At 44.2% G+C, this 16,107-nt stretch overlaps 1 protein-coding gene across 2 annotated transcripts in view; it reads left to right on the forward strand.

Annotated features, from left to right (window-relative positions):
• Positions 1–16,107, forward strand: part of gpc6a (glypican 6a) — a 208,198-nt gene that overhangs the window by 24,510 nt on the left and 167,581 nt on the right. For both annotated transcript variants that reach the window (XM_063212292.1, XM_063212293.1), the window contains exon 2: positions 11,192–11,350. In XM_063212292.1, coding sequence (XP_063068362.1) covers positions 11,192–11,350 — 159 coding nt within the window. The remainder of the gene's footprint in view (positions 1–11,191; positions 11,351–16,107) is intronic.

Genomic DNA, 16,107 nt, shown 5'->3' on the forward strand with positions numbered 1-16,107 from the left:
TTCATTTCAATGGGGCTCCCCAACGTTCGCACGTCTGATATTTGAGATAACGGATGGGTTGGTCTATATCAGACCGCTGTCAATGGCAACAAGACTTTTCACTGCTAAAGCGTTTCAAAAAGACTCTAATCAGCTGCTGTGATAGACAACACCTGTTGTCTGGCTACCTGTTGCCTAGCGGTGTTCCACAACGGCACTGTTTTGTTTTGCGCAGCAACAGTCTTCAGAGAGAACTTCAGAGAGAACAAGAACCCTCCGCTCCGCGTCGGGGTCTAAAGATTCTCTCTGTCGTGCTGCTATTCCACGGTAGCGACCTTCTCGCCAAACGTTAACCCTTACTTAACATGAATGTTAATGTACATTATCTAGCGGAATTTATAGCGCGGTTTTGACGTGAGGGTGAAAAGCAGTTCTGGTGTTCCATAGAACATGTCATCTTACATGTATTGTGGTACACAGTGGGTACAAAGCGGGCAGTCATGGGTAAGCGGTTAGGGCATTAGACTTGTAGTCCTGAGGTTGCCGGTTCGACTCCCGACCCACCAGGTTGGTGGGGAGAGTGATTAATCAGTGCTCTCCCCCATCCTCCTTCATGAGCAAGGTTCCATCCTGCCACACGGGTTCCTTGGGGTACCTTCGGGGGGCTTCCCCCTTGTGAGGCATAAATGCAATTTCGTTGTGTGCAGTGTGCTGTGGTGGGCTGTGACACAATGACAATGGAAATTGGACTTTCAAGTTGGTTTTCAGTAACTTTCCAAAGAAAAAGATTTGGCAAACATGTCCAGGAATCAGTGGCTCATGATGTGCGCAATGCATAATCAACATGGCAATTTTATCTATGTGCAATACAGTATATGAAAAAAAATGGTGAATTCCCATATCCCTTCGCTGCCACTTAGTAGTGCTGACACGACTACCTAATGTGCCAAAAAGTTATTTTAGAAGTTGGGAACTTAATCAGAGCTGTAGTGGTGGCATATGGTGGCATTTGATTTGGGAATTGAATGCCACATCTTGTTTGGACATATTTCATTTTGGTCTAGTGGGCCCCAGTGGATCGTGCTGAGAGAATAACTTGGGGCCAGTGGATAGGGTGGCCAGATGGCAGGGATGTGCTTGGATAAAATGGGCTTTTCCTCATTTCCATAATGTATATAGGCTACTGTAAATATAGCATGACTCTAAACAGTAAACTGTGAAATGGAAATGACTATGTCGGGTGGTAAAGTACATTTGATGATGTGTTATTTGGTACCATAGACTTCCATGGTTATACTGTTAAACTAGGCAATACGAACATTAAGAGAAAAAGTCCTACTGTATGTATTCTCCTATTTTGCTAGGCCATAACTACTTACAAGCTATTTCCCGAAATGAGGTGGACGGTTCCTTTCAGCCCAAAAACTCAGTCCAGCCCTATACTACTCCCAAATGCCTTGGGCAGAATTGACGTCAACAAGGCTGCCCTCTGCGTCTTGGCATGTCTTGATAAGTAATTGGTAATGATTATGGATGGTCCTATTACAGCTGGCACTCACTGCTGACATGAGGAGAGTCATGATGGCAGAGGAACAAACACTCAGAGCGTTGCTACTAACAACGGAGTGCTTAAAGTTTAATTGATGAGGATGAACTGTCTGTAATGCCGGAAGCTTACAGGATTTACAATAGCTGTTTGCTGTTTGCTGAGGCCACAGCTACGCTGCCTGCTTAGAAGGAAGATATTTCTTTTTGTTGTTATTGTTTGTGTTCCTCTAGGAAAAAAATCTATCTGTATTACTGTAGTGCTACCCACCCACAGGCTGTGTCAAGACAACGGAGGTGGTGTTTCACCAGTTGTTGCATGCATTAACGGGTTTATACCTGGGATTTTGGCCCTGCTCTCATTGTACGAAGCAGATCATGAATTGCACTCGAGTTGAGCATAATTATCAATTACTGATATCGGTGACCATATGCAGTAAGCCCTTGTGGTCCTTTGGTCTCACCCTAACAGTCTGTCTGTTATTTTATTTCCATGTCTAATGTTGAATCTGCTCTGTAGAAAGCAGCTACTGAGCTCCGCTAGACTCACCAAGCTCTCTCGGGCAATCCTCCAAAGGCTACTGAAGTTAGAAAGATCAACCAGGCCAAGACAATGGGAGAAGGAGCCGAGGGGGAGGGGGAGGTGGAGGTGGAGGTGGAGGTGGAGGTGGAGGTGGAGGTGGAGGTGGAGGCGTTGTGTAAAAATGCACCCCAACACCCCCCCCCCCACCCCCCCCCATGCATTATTTCAGTGTGGACTCTCGGTTCAGAACACTATATTCTTTTCTCTCCTGTGCTCCCCGTGAAATACTAATCAAAGAAACGAGGCTTGTCAAATGGCTGGATGGAGATCTATATGAAATGTAGCAGGCCTGGGACCCATCATGCCGGTATTGGAGCAGGTAGAAAAAGTCACTTATCGAAAATATGGAGGAGACGTTAATTGATGTTAGTGGCTAGTGACCCATGTCCCCTCAACTCCCCCAACCATCTTTAACCTCCCCGTCTAACAGCCTGCTAACTGCAGAGGGTCGAACGACCTCCTCCAGCACCAGGGCCAGGAGCTCAGTGCAGCATGCAGTCAGAGGCGAACTTTCCATTAGGCAAACCTAGGCAATTGCCGAGGGCCCCAACCAAATCTGTCCTCCATAGGGGACCCGACTGTCACGCCAGTCGCGGGAAACAGACACTATTTACTGTTGTTGTTTACATTTGTCTTTTATGGCTTTCAGTATAAGAAGAAGACAATCCGCACACTTCAGGTCTATTTTTGTGCTTTGCACAAAAATAGACCTGAAGTGTGCGGATTGTCTTCTTTTTATACTGAAATTTCTACTGAATCCTGCACCTTCTAAACAGATGAGCGGTGGCCTATCACAACTTAAGTTATCTTTTATGGCTTTTAAAAAAATAAGAAAACATTGAGCAAAAAAGTAGGCTTGATCTTAATTTGTCACTTATGTAAAGAAATAAAAAAATATAGGCCTATATATATATGAGACAAAGCACTAAAATAGCAGCAAAACACAGATTTGTATATCTATGACAATGACTCCTGAGAGCCCCATGATTATATTTCGCCTAGGGCCCCAAAATGATTAGATCCGCCCCTGCCCCTGCATACAGTAGGTTGTTCTGGGGAAAGGAGGATGGAATGGTTTTGATGAAGGCATATCTAATGGCAGATCGATGTGGCCGAGGGTTATTCGCGCTGCATTGAGCTCACTGGCTTATCGAGCGTGGCTTCTGCTGTGGTGTGAAAACATCAGTTTGGGGAGGTGGGGGGGGCATGGGTTGGAGGGATGTGGGGGGTGGAGGCCTGCAATCCTGGATGGCAGTTGATTAGTCATGAAATTAAAGGGAGGACTCAGGTTGCCGTAACAGTATTTCAACCCCCAACCTCCTCCATCCTTTTCACCCAGCAATGCATGACCACCCCCCGTCTTTCTCTCTCTCTCTGTCTCTCTCTCTCTCTCTCTCTCTCTCTCTCTCTCTCTCTCTCTCTCTCTCTCTCTCTTTCTCTCTCTCTCTCTCTTTCTCTTTGGCATAACCAATGTCAGAGAAATAAAACCATCCTGTGGTTGCACTGACAGGCTCCAGACAATTGTATTTACTCCTTCCCTCTGCTCCCTCCTCCCTGCATTTCCCTGTTGAGTTTTCCGGGTGATAAATTACTTTCTAGGTGGTTTGTGACAAAAGGTCTCCCGAAACAGCAGTGAATAACAGTTGGGCTAAATTAGATTATTAAACAGGGACACATCAGACCACGCCACAGAAATGAAGTAAATAAATACATGACTAAAGTGATGTACAGTATGTGGTTCTTATTTCATGATTCTGTGTCAATCAAATTACTACTCACAGTGGGTCTTGTTATAACTGAACTCAACCAGACATGTTTCCCTGTGTTTTTTTCTTCTTCTTCTACCCTGTGTGGGTGGAGATTTTGGCAGAGACACTTTCCAAACTTTGCCACCCGGGTCCAAGGGACACCATATGTCTGAGACTGTGACCATATGCAGTAAGCCCTTGTGGCCAGGTAGACTAATGAATACCATGGAGAGTTGAGTTGCTTCAAGTTTCTGCCTTGGCATGGATGAGTGCAGTGGTGGGCATGCCAGGCCTCCACGGCTGTCGCTCTCTCGCTCTCTCTCTAAACTCCTCTTGAAAGCTGAAGCTTAATGATCTGCCTAATGATGACTATGTGTTTGTACATACCTTGGATTCCAGGCTGTTCAGGGTTCAAAAGAACAACTTGATGATAAAACCCCCCGCATGAATGAACAATTTGAAACAACATGTTGAAAATAAGTTGTGTTGAGTTGACTGTGAAGGTCACATTAAAAACAGACTTTCAATCAATGAATCTCCAAATCAAGTCCAAATCACCAGCATGTTTTCCTCTCTAGATGTAGTCTGTTGTTTTTTAAACCATACCTGCTGTTTGCGTTGTTTCCTTACAACACCATTATTAAAGCAGATTCTCTTCCTTATCAGCAATATGTCAAAATAAACTGTCGTGGACATATCAAGCGAAGCTGCATGTGTGGATTCCTTAATGGTTTCTTGTCTTAGTTTTGACATAAACACAATTTAATGAAAATAACCAAGACTCATAGATTCAGAAAGATGTCATTGTGTAAATCTGAAGAGGAAAACATAGGATGGACAGTATTTTGACATAATCAGCTTTGTTGTGGGCCTTGTGTCTCCAGCATGCTCTCTCCCTGCTGGATATTTTTCTTCTTGTTGTTGCCTTTGCATTTAAGAGATATCTGAAAGTTTCATGAAGTCATGTTTCTCTTTTATTCTAAGTGTTTGATGTGCTAGACCTTGGTATTTGGAAGGAGGTTCACAATGTATGAACTGAACTGTGAATTATGCATTTTAGAGTGACTCCTCTTCTATATTTTAAGCACCACATTGTTGAAGAAAGAGAGAAATCGATAACGCTGGCCTACAGTTGGTGGGCACCACATGTTTGGCAATTGGAGGGAAGGACACTCTCAGAGTCTTGGACCACTTTTCACTTTTTTTACACTTGCGTTTTTTCATGTGGATATGAAAATATCATGTCGACCTTTAACCCCCCAAGCAAGTAGACCAGCCCAAACTGGTGGTGGGGGCATGGAGGAGGAGATCTTGAACTGTCCACACCTAACCACACAAATACACCGGTCGCGACATGAGCGAGGCGAGCGACAGCAGTAATTGACTTTGTATTGAGTTGCGCGACAAAAACGATTCGGGCGACTAGAGGCGATTCACGTGACGAGAGGGACAGTTTGTAGTTGAACTCCTGGGAATATTGTGCAAATTAGCTATGACGCAGTTCGGCGACAGCCGCCACAGCCAATGGGAATGTTGGAATGCTTGCATTCTGCTTTTAACGGACATGCTCTAGTTGCTTCAAACGCTCGTATCGCTCTTGTTGCACAGAAGCGATTCTCTGTCGCTTGAATCTCGTCGCGGCCGGTATATCCGCCCAGTAAGACAGCAAGAAAAGTGAGTTAGACACGTCACTATGAAGCAAAGGGCCACCTCTGATTGCCTGGGCAAGATGCACTAGTGACATTTGAGTCCTATGGGAGAACTAGCACAGACTTCATGATGCCATCTATTTTGTGATGTGTGCAGGTTCCTCCTACAGCAAAACACCACTATGGCATGATGCCACCACCTGTTTCTCAGTTATTATGGTGTTCTCAAGCTTGCAAGCTTCGTAATGCATGAAAGGGGTTGGGGGGGGATGTAAGCGTCAGATCACAGTTCTAACTTTGAAACATGGGGCAGTGGCAGCATTATGTTTTGGCGTTGCTTTGCTGTAGGAGTAACTGGCATACTACACAAAAGGAGATGACAAAACTGATGATGGCTTACAAAAATATCATGAGAATAGGTTGTTCAGGCATATTGATGAGGAAAGAGAGCAATAGATAGTGCTGATTTACACTGAAATGGTGTATTTGGCAAATGGAGGAAGGGACATTGTGTAATCGCAGTTAATACTGAACTCTGTCTTTTGTGCTCTTTCTTTTGTGTAGCAAGTAAATTCAGTCTTCCTATACCGTATGTGAAAAGGGTCTCTTGTTCAGAACATAATAAATGCTTATTTTACCACTTTTTTCCTTAACCAAATCGAAGAAGTTTATTGCCGTGCCGTTAAAAGGAACACATTACATTAGGCTTGACTTATGTTGACTCTTAATCAAAGGGGCTTGTCCCGGATGTCAAATTGTCACGGTTTTCATGACTGACAGCCCCCAACCCTGAGATCCCTGTCAGAGGCATCTGTCAGCGGAGGACGTTGCCCATTTCAAAGGCCCGCACATCAGTCCTCGAGTGACAGGGAAACAGCAGGCAGCCATCAGCAGACCGGGCGCTTGGGATAGTTTCAATCACTCTGACTGGGCCACATTGATGCATGCATGGTGTAGGAAGCAATCACCACAAGTAACGCTGTGTGTGAGATGTATTTTACCATCAAATGTGTAATGTATGGATGTTTGAAAAAAAAGGGGTACTGAATAAGGAATAAGGGGTACTGAATACTGAAAAAGGTTTCTGAATTACCTGTTTGCTATGCTAAAATAGCTTTTATATTAGATGTTCAAAGCGAAATAATACAGTTTATCTCAGTGAGATAGATGGAATAACAAGGAAGCTGTTTAATTTTTCTAAAATGTGAGAACTTTCCAATGCAGTGATGTGAATGCGTCCTAGACCAGTTTTGGGCCTTGTAAGCTAACAAAACTTGAGCGCATAGAACTGTTAGGGCCTTTTCAGACCAGAGTGGGGAAGTAGGGCTGGACGGAAGTGGGTGATTTTCACCACCGGTGGCGAAAATACATGGAATCAGATCTGTCCTTCCACACCAACCGGCGGTAGTCGGGTGGTAGCGGCACAGGAGACTGCTCTGCTCTGTGGCTGTTCAATTGAAATCAACGACAAAGTAGCAAACTGACTTTGTGTGTGGGGGGGGGAGGGGGGTTTTGAACTGGACTGGCTGCGCACGCTTGAAAGGCCAAGTAGAACACACCGTCTGATAGGCAGAAAGACAGTCGTCTTCTCGCTGCCGTCCCGCCATGCTCTAGTGTGGATCTGGCATTATAGTGATCGATGACAACAGCAGTAAGAAGGCTGCTTCTGCTTGATGTTTAGAAGATAAGTGTTGGGCTAGCATGCTGTTTACTGGCAGGCTCTTTTGTCACTTGTACAGTATTTACAGTTCTTTAGACAAATTTCATCACTTATCAACCGGAAAACCTTTTTCTCAAGTATTGCTTGAGACACCAAGCCAGTCATGTTTATCCCATTATCCCAAGTTTCCACCACATACCCACATCCCAGAACACAAGAAAGAAAGAAAAAGACGGAAAAAGAAAAATGATGATATCAACAATCTGGGGATCTTTGTGAACTTCCCCAAAGGAGTTGCCCTCTCTCTGCCTGGTGTCAGGCTGAGTTAAATGGGCTTTGTCTTCCCATCTCTCATCAGGATTTGGGTGTGCAGTGAGAGGAGCGATGCTCCACAGTCAGCAGATCCCGCCTAATTATGATGCACACCGTAGCTTCGTCGACTTTGCGATCCGCAAGATAATGACCCATAACGATTCAGCACATCTGTTTAGAACAGTGTAAGGAAGCCTGCGATACAAGAATGTTGACATGCAACCATTTTTCTCTCTCAGATCTCCTATACAGTAGCCACTTGCATAATTATGTTTTCCCCATGTCTGGCATCCTTTTTGATTAAAACCATATGTGAACAGATGCCAGCACACATCACTGTGAAATTTCTCAGATTACAATTTGTCTTCAATTATCTCGGCCTGTGTAATTATGTACATTTACGGTGCATGATCAAGGTTTGGGTAATAAGGGATTTATAGAGCGACATCTTGTAACATCTGCCATCAAATAGATCAAGATACGAAACAGCTGCCCGGACAAGATGGTCCATAATGTGGCCATACTAGCTTTTAAGCAGGCGTGGACAAAGATCTGACATTATCGCATTCGTATGCGTGACAGAAGAGATAGGAACACGATGAAGTTTGCAGTGAATCCCCGGATCTTCCAAACTGTTTTACATTTGTGTTTCAACCTTTATTGCGATAGGACAGTGGAGAACGATACAGGAAACGAGTGGGGAGAGAGAGATGGGGAAGGATCGGCAAATGACCCGGGGCTGGAATCGAACCCGGGTCGCCGGTGTAGCAGAGCAGTGCCCTACCATTAGAGCCACGGCAGGGCCAAGCTGTTTTACATTTAACCGAACGGATATGGGCAGTCATGGGTGAGCGGTTAGGGTGTCAGACTTGCATCCCAGAGGTTGCCGGTTCGACTCCCGACCCGCCAGGTTGGTGGGGGGAGTAATTAACCAGTGCTCTCCCCCATCCTCCTCCATGACTGAGGTACCCTGAGCATGGTACCGTCCCACCGCACTGCTCCCCATGGGGCGCCACTGAGGGCTGCCCCCTTGCACGGATGAGGCATAAATGCAATTTCGTTGTGTGCAGTGTGCAGTGTTCACTTGTGTGCTGTGGAGTGCTGTGTCACAATGACAATGGGAGTTGGAGTTTCCCAATGGGCTTTCACTTTTTCTTTCATATAGCCTATTAGTATTATCTTTCACTCATGGCACTGTATGCTTTCACAAAATAATATTGAGACAGTCATAAACTATTATTACACTAAGGTGCATTGTAATACACATACCTGCCAATGATGGATTACTGGATTTTTATAAACTTCATACATTCTGGGAACACTTAGAAAAAGATAACCCTCTTTACTCTACACAGGAACCGATTATAATATTGGATTGAGTGGAATTGGATACTTTTTTCAGTCATACACATTTTTTTTCAATCAAATTTCTGATTTTGTGTATGTACCTCAGGATGTCTAACACTAGTCATACGTATAGTATTGGCCTAGATAGGCTTCTTGAAATGAAATTCTATGCCTTATTTATAGATGTTTTGCATTTTTTCATACTGGGTATTTCCATGGCTTTCATTTGTGAGGATGCGTTTCATATGAGTGGCTGTACAGTGGCTGAAATGTGATGGTTCCATATCTCAGCATTAAAAACACGCTCCCCATAATACTAAAACTTAAAAATGACATGCATTGAGACTTCTACTTGCACAACCTGAGGAGTGTTCTTCAGCATCTGATCCCAGAGAGCCTTATGCAATCCCCAGTAGTCCATTTGCAGTCCAAGCGGAGCTTTGGTTGCCACGGTCACATCAGCCTCAGCCTCCAGGGTCCTGATCTCCCTCCTGGGAGCCCTGTTTGCACTTAGGAGCCGTTGATGGAGGTTATTAGCTGCATCTGCAAAAATGGAACCTAGCTCTCTCTTTCTCTCTCTCTCTCTCTCTCTCTCTCTCTCTCTCTCTCTCTCTCTCTCTCTCTCTCCCTCTCTCTCTGTTACTCTCTCCATCTGCCCACAGAGACACAAACACGCTCACAACAGACACACGCACGCACGCACACACACGCGCACACACATGCACGTACACACACATGCATGCACACATACACACACACACTTTACATTCCAAGCTCGATCCTACAGACATTACAATTTACAGCATCAGAGCACGTTTTTTCATATCTTCTTCTTCTTCTTTGCCGAGCTCAGCTGGGGAAGATGGCATCTTCAAAAGTTAGCATCATTTTTCTTCCATCATTTTCACCCTCTGCAACCCAGTGCCTACTGTAACTCACTGTACAGTAACCTACTGTACACACACACGCGCGCAAGCACACACACACACACACACACACACACACACACACACACACACACACACACACACACACACACACACACACACACACACACACACACACACACACACACACACACACAAAATGAATACACATGCACACACACACTGTCAAAGTAAAGAATTTCCCTGGCCAAGCTGAAGGTAGGCTAATTTTAAGTCTCCCCATCATTAGCCAGGAGACCTGTCTGTCTGCCATATATGCATTAAGGCATCCTCAGCTCCAGGAGACCTGTCTGTCTGCCGTATATGCATTAAGGCATCCTCAGCTCCAGATGTGCCACTGCTGCCAGGGCCACTGCCTGGGAAGCAGGGGCGAATCTAGTCATTTTGGGGCTCTGGGCAAAATATAAATATGGGACCCTCAAAAGATATTCTTTAAGCACATCACCAATTGGCATGGAAAGGGCAAGGGTGCTATTTTAGTGCTTTGTCTCTATGTGTCTTTGATTACTTAACATAATTAAGAAATAAAAAATCAGACCTACTTTGTTTTGGTGTGTTTTTACACGACTGATGTGACAGTTGGGGTCCTTATGGAGGGCAGATTTGGTCGGGGCCCAAGGCAATTGCCTAGGTTTGCCTAATGTAAAGTCAGCCTCTGCTGGGAAGGTGCTACCGCACTATTCAGTGTGACAGGGCACTTAATCAGCACAGGGCTGGGTAGGAGAGGAGACACACTCAAGCGTGGATCACAAGCAGCGGCCTGTGGCTGCTTTTTTTGTTTCCTGTCTGCAATTTCCCCCCGCACTCTTTGCTTTCTTTGCCCATTAGTTCTAATAGAGTATTTAACAGATTAACACGTTACCAAGATGGGAATGTTTTAATTCTTCTGCAATCATAAAAAGCTGGGCCACAGGGTTTCCCTACAGAAAAATGTTGTATATGTACTTTATGTTTGTATCTTTTTGAAGCATGGAATTAATTCATGATTTGGTGGTTGCAATTATTTTACATGTAGCTGTCAAATTTAAGATGAATCAAATATAACATGATGCACGTGACATGATAACATGATTGCCCTATTTTACTCTTTGCTTTGCTGGTTACTTTGGGTGCATGGTGTACAGCTGTGAGACCTGTTACAGGAAGAGCTGGCTCACTTTCGCTGGCTCAGTGTATGAAACTTCAACATCGGATACTGCTTGTGATCCTGACTTATGGAGATCCAGAATTGCAAAAGGCAACCTGATCAGACGGGAAGTCTTTCCCTTTGATAGATTCACTTCCTCCCCACGGTCTCAATCTAACTCGTTTTTTTTCTCTGTCTCTGTCTCTGTCTCTGTCTCTGTCTGTATGTCTGTATGTCTCTCTGTCTATCTGTCTCTCTCTCTCTCCCTCTGCCTATCTTTCTGTTTAACACACAGGCGAACATCTGCGTGTGTGTTCTCAAGGTTACACCTGCTGCACTTCAGAGATGGAGGATAAACTTAGTCAGCAAAGCAAAATGGAGTTTGAGAACCTGGTGGAGGAGACGAGCCAAAACCTGCGAACCACATTCATCTCTCGGCATAAAAAGTTTGACGGTACGTCTGGCTGACTTTTTCTTTTTTCTCTGTCATTTTGAAATATTTGTGCTGTTGCTCATCTGACTTGCATATAACAGTGCTGTGCCTGAATCTGAAAAAAGGACTAAAGGAGATGGCTAAATCAGCTATGTGTCCATGGATAATTGTGTAACGATTCTATACACTGTAACAAATAGCTGTTTATTTACGGCAATTCTGCAACAGCATTCTACTGTTTTTCGAAAAAACAGACAACTACTGTGAAAATATTACTTTGAGTCACATATTGAGCATAAACAGTAAGTACTGCACCTAGAGTTCTCAACGGGCCAGAAAATGTCAACCCGACCCTACCCGGCCCGTGGCTTTTAAAGCCCGAGCCCGATGTTACCCGACACATCACTGGAATTATCTAACCGAACCCGGCCCGAGGCCCGAAGTCGGGGGTCGAGTTTCCCCACGTTATCCTATGGAGAATGACGGGTTGTGGTGGGTCTTTAAGGGCACTTATGTGGATCTTTAAGGGCACTTATGTGCAGTAAATGAGTGAAAAGATATTTTCCACAATAGAAACATAATATAAAATGGGGAAACTTACGTTCTTGCTATTTAAGCAGAATCATCCACAGCGCGATTTCAATAACCGCCTCATGCTTCACGGCAACAATATCCACCTTTTGTTTTGACTTCTAAATGTAGGCTTACTACATTTCCATCCCCAGTGTCTGATTAAATGTAGGCTACGTGAAGTTGCCCCTCCCTCCTTGTTTGTTCATATGCGCGGATGAGATGGAAAGCCTGGCTGTGCCAAACATTGTTTAAAAGTTTCATCAAATTTTGGTCGGCACACAAGGTTTTGGACATAGCCTACTAATTTCTAGTGGCACCTGGGCTACGGTTGATGCATGGATAAGCCATGTAGCAAAAAAGACAGATAGCCTAGGTGAGAGGATGAGATCTTCTCTCATGTGTGTGCGCGCCTTTCCTTCCCGACAGTTGCTTACAAGTCGAAAACAGCACGAAAACAGCAACATTTCATTCAAACAGGGCCTACACGCTCCAAATAAAACATTGGCTGGGGGGATTTTCAACCAGACCGAAGCGCGAGCAGACAGTCAGTGTGAAAAGTCAAGTCTACCGGAAAAATCGCCGTCTTCGCTGCCGCTCGCTTACCATCGGTGCACGAGCCATTTAAATAGTGAAGTGGCATATCGCAACAGCACATGCGGATTAGCCAAATTATATGCAACAAAGTCGCCAACAAAGCGTGGATTTAACGTTTAATACGCATATGCCAACGTTGTGTGAATACGGGGAAAGGATAGCCTAATTGGAAAGCCACTGTCCTTTCCATAGAAGACCGCTTCGGCTTCGTTTCACCTCATAAGCATAATTTCCATGCACTGCATTTGCTGAGACTACTAAGCATAAAGTTAGCGATCAAACTAAAAATATTGGTTGTTGTCATCACAGTATTAAATAGGCTACTATGGCTGTTGTTTAAAATAGCCATTGGATTGCCAACCGTCCCTTGTATTAAGAAACAAAAGTATGGTTCCATGAGCTGACATGGGACTCAATATCGTTAAAATTGCATCTAAGATTTTTTTTCCCGTTTTTATTCGTTTGCGTAATTGTAGCCAGTGTAGTTTTTCTGTGCGTTCAGGGACCTCTGTCCAACTCATCATCGCTGTGATGTCATGTTTGTTTTGCATTCCGGTACCTTGTGATTTACAAATTAAGCACTGCGCGCAAGGTTGCATGCATCAGCCTGCCAGACCTTCGTTACGCAGGCCTACATATATTTAGATAGATAGGCCTAGCTTTACTGACCCATCAAGGGGAAATTCGCCATGATTCACGGTAAACAGAACTGACATTTTTTTTTTTTCACTGGGCGGAAAAGATTGAGCCCGCGGACCGAACCGACCCGAGCCATATGCTTATATTTTCGACCCGAACCCGGCCCGAACCCAAGGGGCCCGTCGGGTTTGTCGGGCTGACCCGACCCGTTGAGAACTCTGAATAGCAGTATTCGCCGTTGTGGAAAAAACTAGAGATGCACCGGATCCTGATTTTTAGGATCCTGCCGGATACCAGATCCACTGAATAAGATCCTGCCGGATCCGGAACCGGATAACGGATCCTACAAAAGGGTTGAAACATATAGTCTACTCGCACACGTGGGCCCTTTTTATTACGTTGGCGCAAACTATTTTTTAGACTCATTGGCTTATTGCCATACTGCCTGCAATAGCCGCTTCCAAAGGGATTTCACTCCATGCAGTGATTGGGGTTGTGAAAGACTGAAAAGCCTAGGCTAGACATGCACCAGACCCTGATTTTTAGGTAACATGCCGGATACTGGATCCACTGCTTAAGATCCTGCCGGACCCGGACCCTGTGAAAAACCCTATTATCCTGACGGATCCGGAACCGGAACCGGATCCGGATCCGGTGCATCTCTAGAAAATAACAAGTTATTTTAGGCAGCACCATTGAAACCCATTCATCCTCCACTTGTCCGTGATCACCATCAAACTTCAATACCACCTGAAGAACTGAAGTCATTCTGACTGGTTAAAGATAATCTGATACTATCAAGCATGATGAAACAATTTCTAAGGAAACTACAATACTTAAAAAGTGCTTGATGCAGCAAAGTGTGAGTAGCACATGCATTTTGATAGTGATGAAAGTGTGAATGGCTGAAACATTTTAAGAACTTGTAACACTCTTGCAACAAGCAGCCCCATCCAAACCAATCTGCTAATCAGTGCCTGGCCTCACCTGAGTAGGGCTGTTATGCCATTATTCAATTACAGGCGTCACCTGCCAAGGGCCTGATGACTCTGGTCACATGGTACTCTTGCACCTGTATATAAATCTGGACTATCAACACTTCAGTTGCTTGCCTGCCTGCTGGCTGGCCTGCATGGCACAGCATAGCACTTGTTTGCCTACAAGCTTGCCTACAAGCTTGCTTACATGCTTGCACACTTTCCTCTTTGTGAAAGCTTGCTGTATGTGGCATCATTTGTGGCATTGTTGCATATAATGTGCCTGCTGCAAATTAGGCATTGCTTTGAGAGCTAGCTTGTAGTGCTGCTTGTTTGCTGTGCTACTTGGTGCAAAATATTTTTTTAAAGACTGACCAATGCTATATTCATCATTGGCTCATTAAGAGATACAGTAAAAAGCCCACCTTGCACACTATCATTGTAACATAGCACTGCGTACTCTGAAATTTTATTCATGCCCACACTTTCAAAGGACCACCGCAAACCATTTTCTTAATACAGCATTGCGCGATAGCATCATGCTCAAGGCACAGTGATGTACCCGAACGCGTTCAATGAACGAAAGTTCATGAACGAGTTCATATTTTGAGCGAACGTGAACTGAACGGACAGTATTTTCTAGATGATGAACGAACTATGAACGCGTTCATCTGGAGCGTGAACGTGAACGTTCATTAGTTCGTCATTCCGTTCATTCCGTAGTACCAGATTTCATTAATATTCCTGCAGAAACCGCTACTGAACACAATGTCAGAGAGTCTAATATTATTTCTTATCAATTCTCTCTGACAGCGTCAGACACAATTCTCTCCGACTGTCTTCAGTCTCGTGCAAAGAGGCGGGACCAAGCAAACAGCAGGCATCGCTCTACTTCAAGTCAGAGCGGCCAGCAACCAGCCAGCAGTGTGCGAGTTTTCTGATTTCCGGTGACTTTTTAGATTAACGCCTCTAGCGACCGTCTTCTGGGCGTTCGGAATAAGTGTGGAGTGCTCTCGCTTCACTATTTAAGTTAAAATGCGCCGCGCGCAGCACCAACAACAAGAGAAAGCTGTCTGCTGGCATGTTGCAGGATGGCAAATTTTGCGCATGAGACAGAGAACAACAGTGCAGGAAAACGTTAGTCCACGCACCCGATTTAAGTCCAGTCCATAGTAACAGAAAAGAAGTGAAATCGCTCAGCACACAGTGTCTAAACAACAAACACTCTAAAGGACTACTAGGCCTACTGATAAACCACTCTTAATGCTAAACTGAAATACAGTAGACTAATATCTAACAATCTCATTGTTAAAACTAATTTAGGCTTTAGGCCTACACTTTTTTCAACATGGGGGGGGGGGTGTGAGCTGTGAACTGAGCAATGAACTAGTAGAAAATTTACTTTCCCAACACTGCAGAAAACACAGTTAAGGAATAGGCCTACTCTCTATTACTACTAATAATAAACCGCTGCTCTAATGCACAACTAAAATACCGTTATATCCAGCAATGTCATTGTTAATCATCATTGTTAATTGTCAATGTCATTAATTAACCCATTACATAGTGGCTATCTGTGAAGCATTTGTATGGGCTTTTTCAATGATTTTTTTTATTTAATTATTTTTATTTTTATTTATTTTTTGGGGGGGGGGGATGAACTGAAATGAACTAGTTCATTTATTTTGTCAACTATAAACGAACTAGTTAATTTTGAAAAAATGATGAACTATGAACGAACTAGTTCATTCTGAGAGCTGTGAACTTGAACTTGAACTAGTTCACGTACAAAATGAACTTTCCCAACACTGTCAAGGCACTCCAGTCATGGTGAACGATGGGAGGGTGGGGTGGTAACATGGCCAGGGTACCACAGTTATGGAGAATGATGGGTGGGGTGGGAAGTTGCCATGGCCATATTCATGAATACAACTATGACCCAGTATTTGCCTGTCATCACACAGTACAATTCAACTTTTTAACTGAAATGTACTG

The sequence above is a fragment of the Engraulis encrasicolus genome, chromosome 12, assembly GCF_034702125.1.
Source record: "Engraulis encrasicolus isolate BLACKSEA-1 chromosome 12, IST_EnEncr_1.0, whole genome shotgun sequence".
NCBI classification, from domain to species: Eukaryota; Metazoa; Chordata; class Actinopteri; order Clupeiformes; family Engraulidae; genus Engraulis; species Engraulis encrasicolus.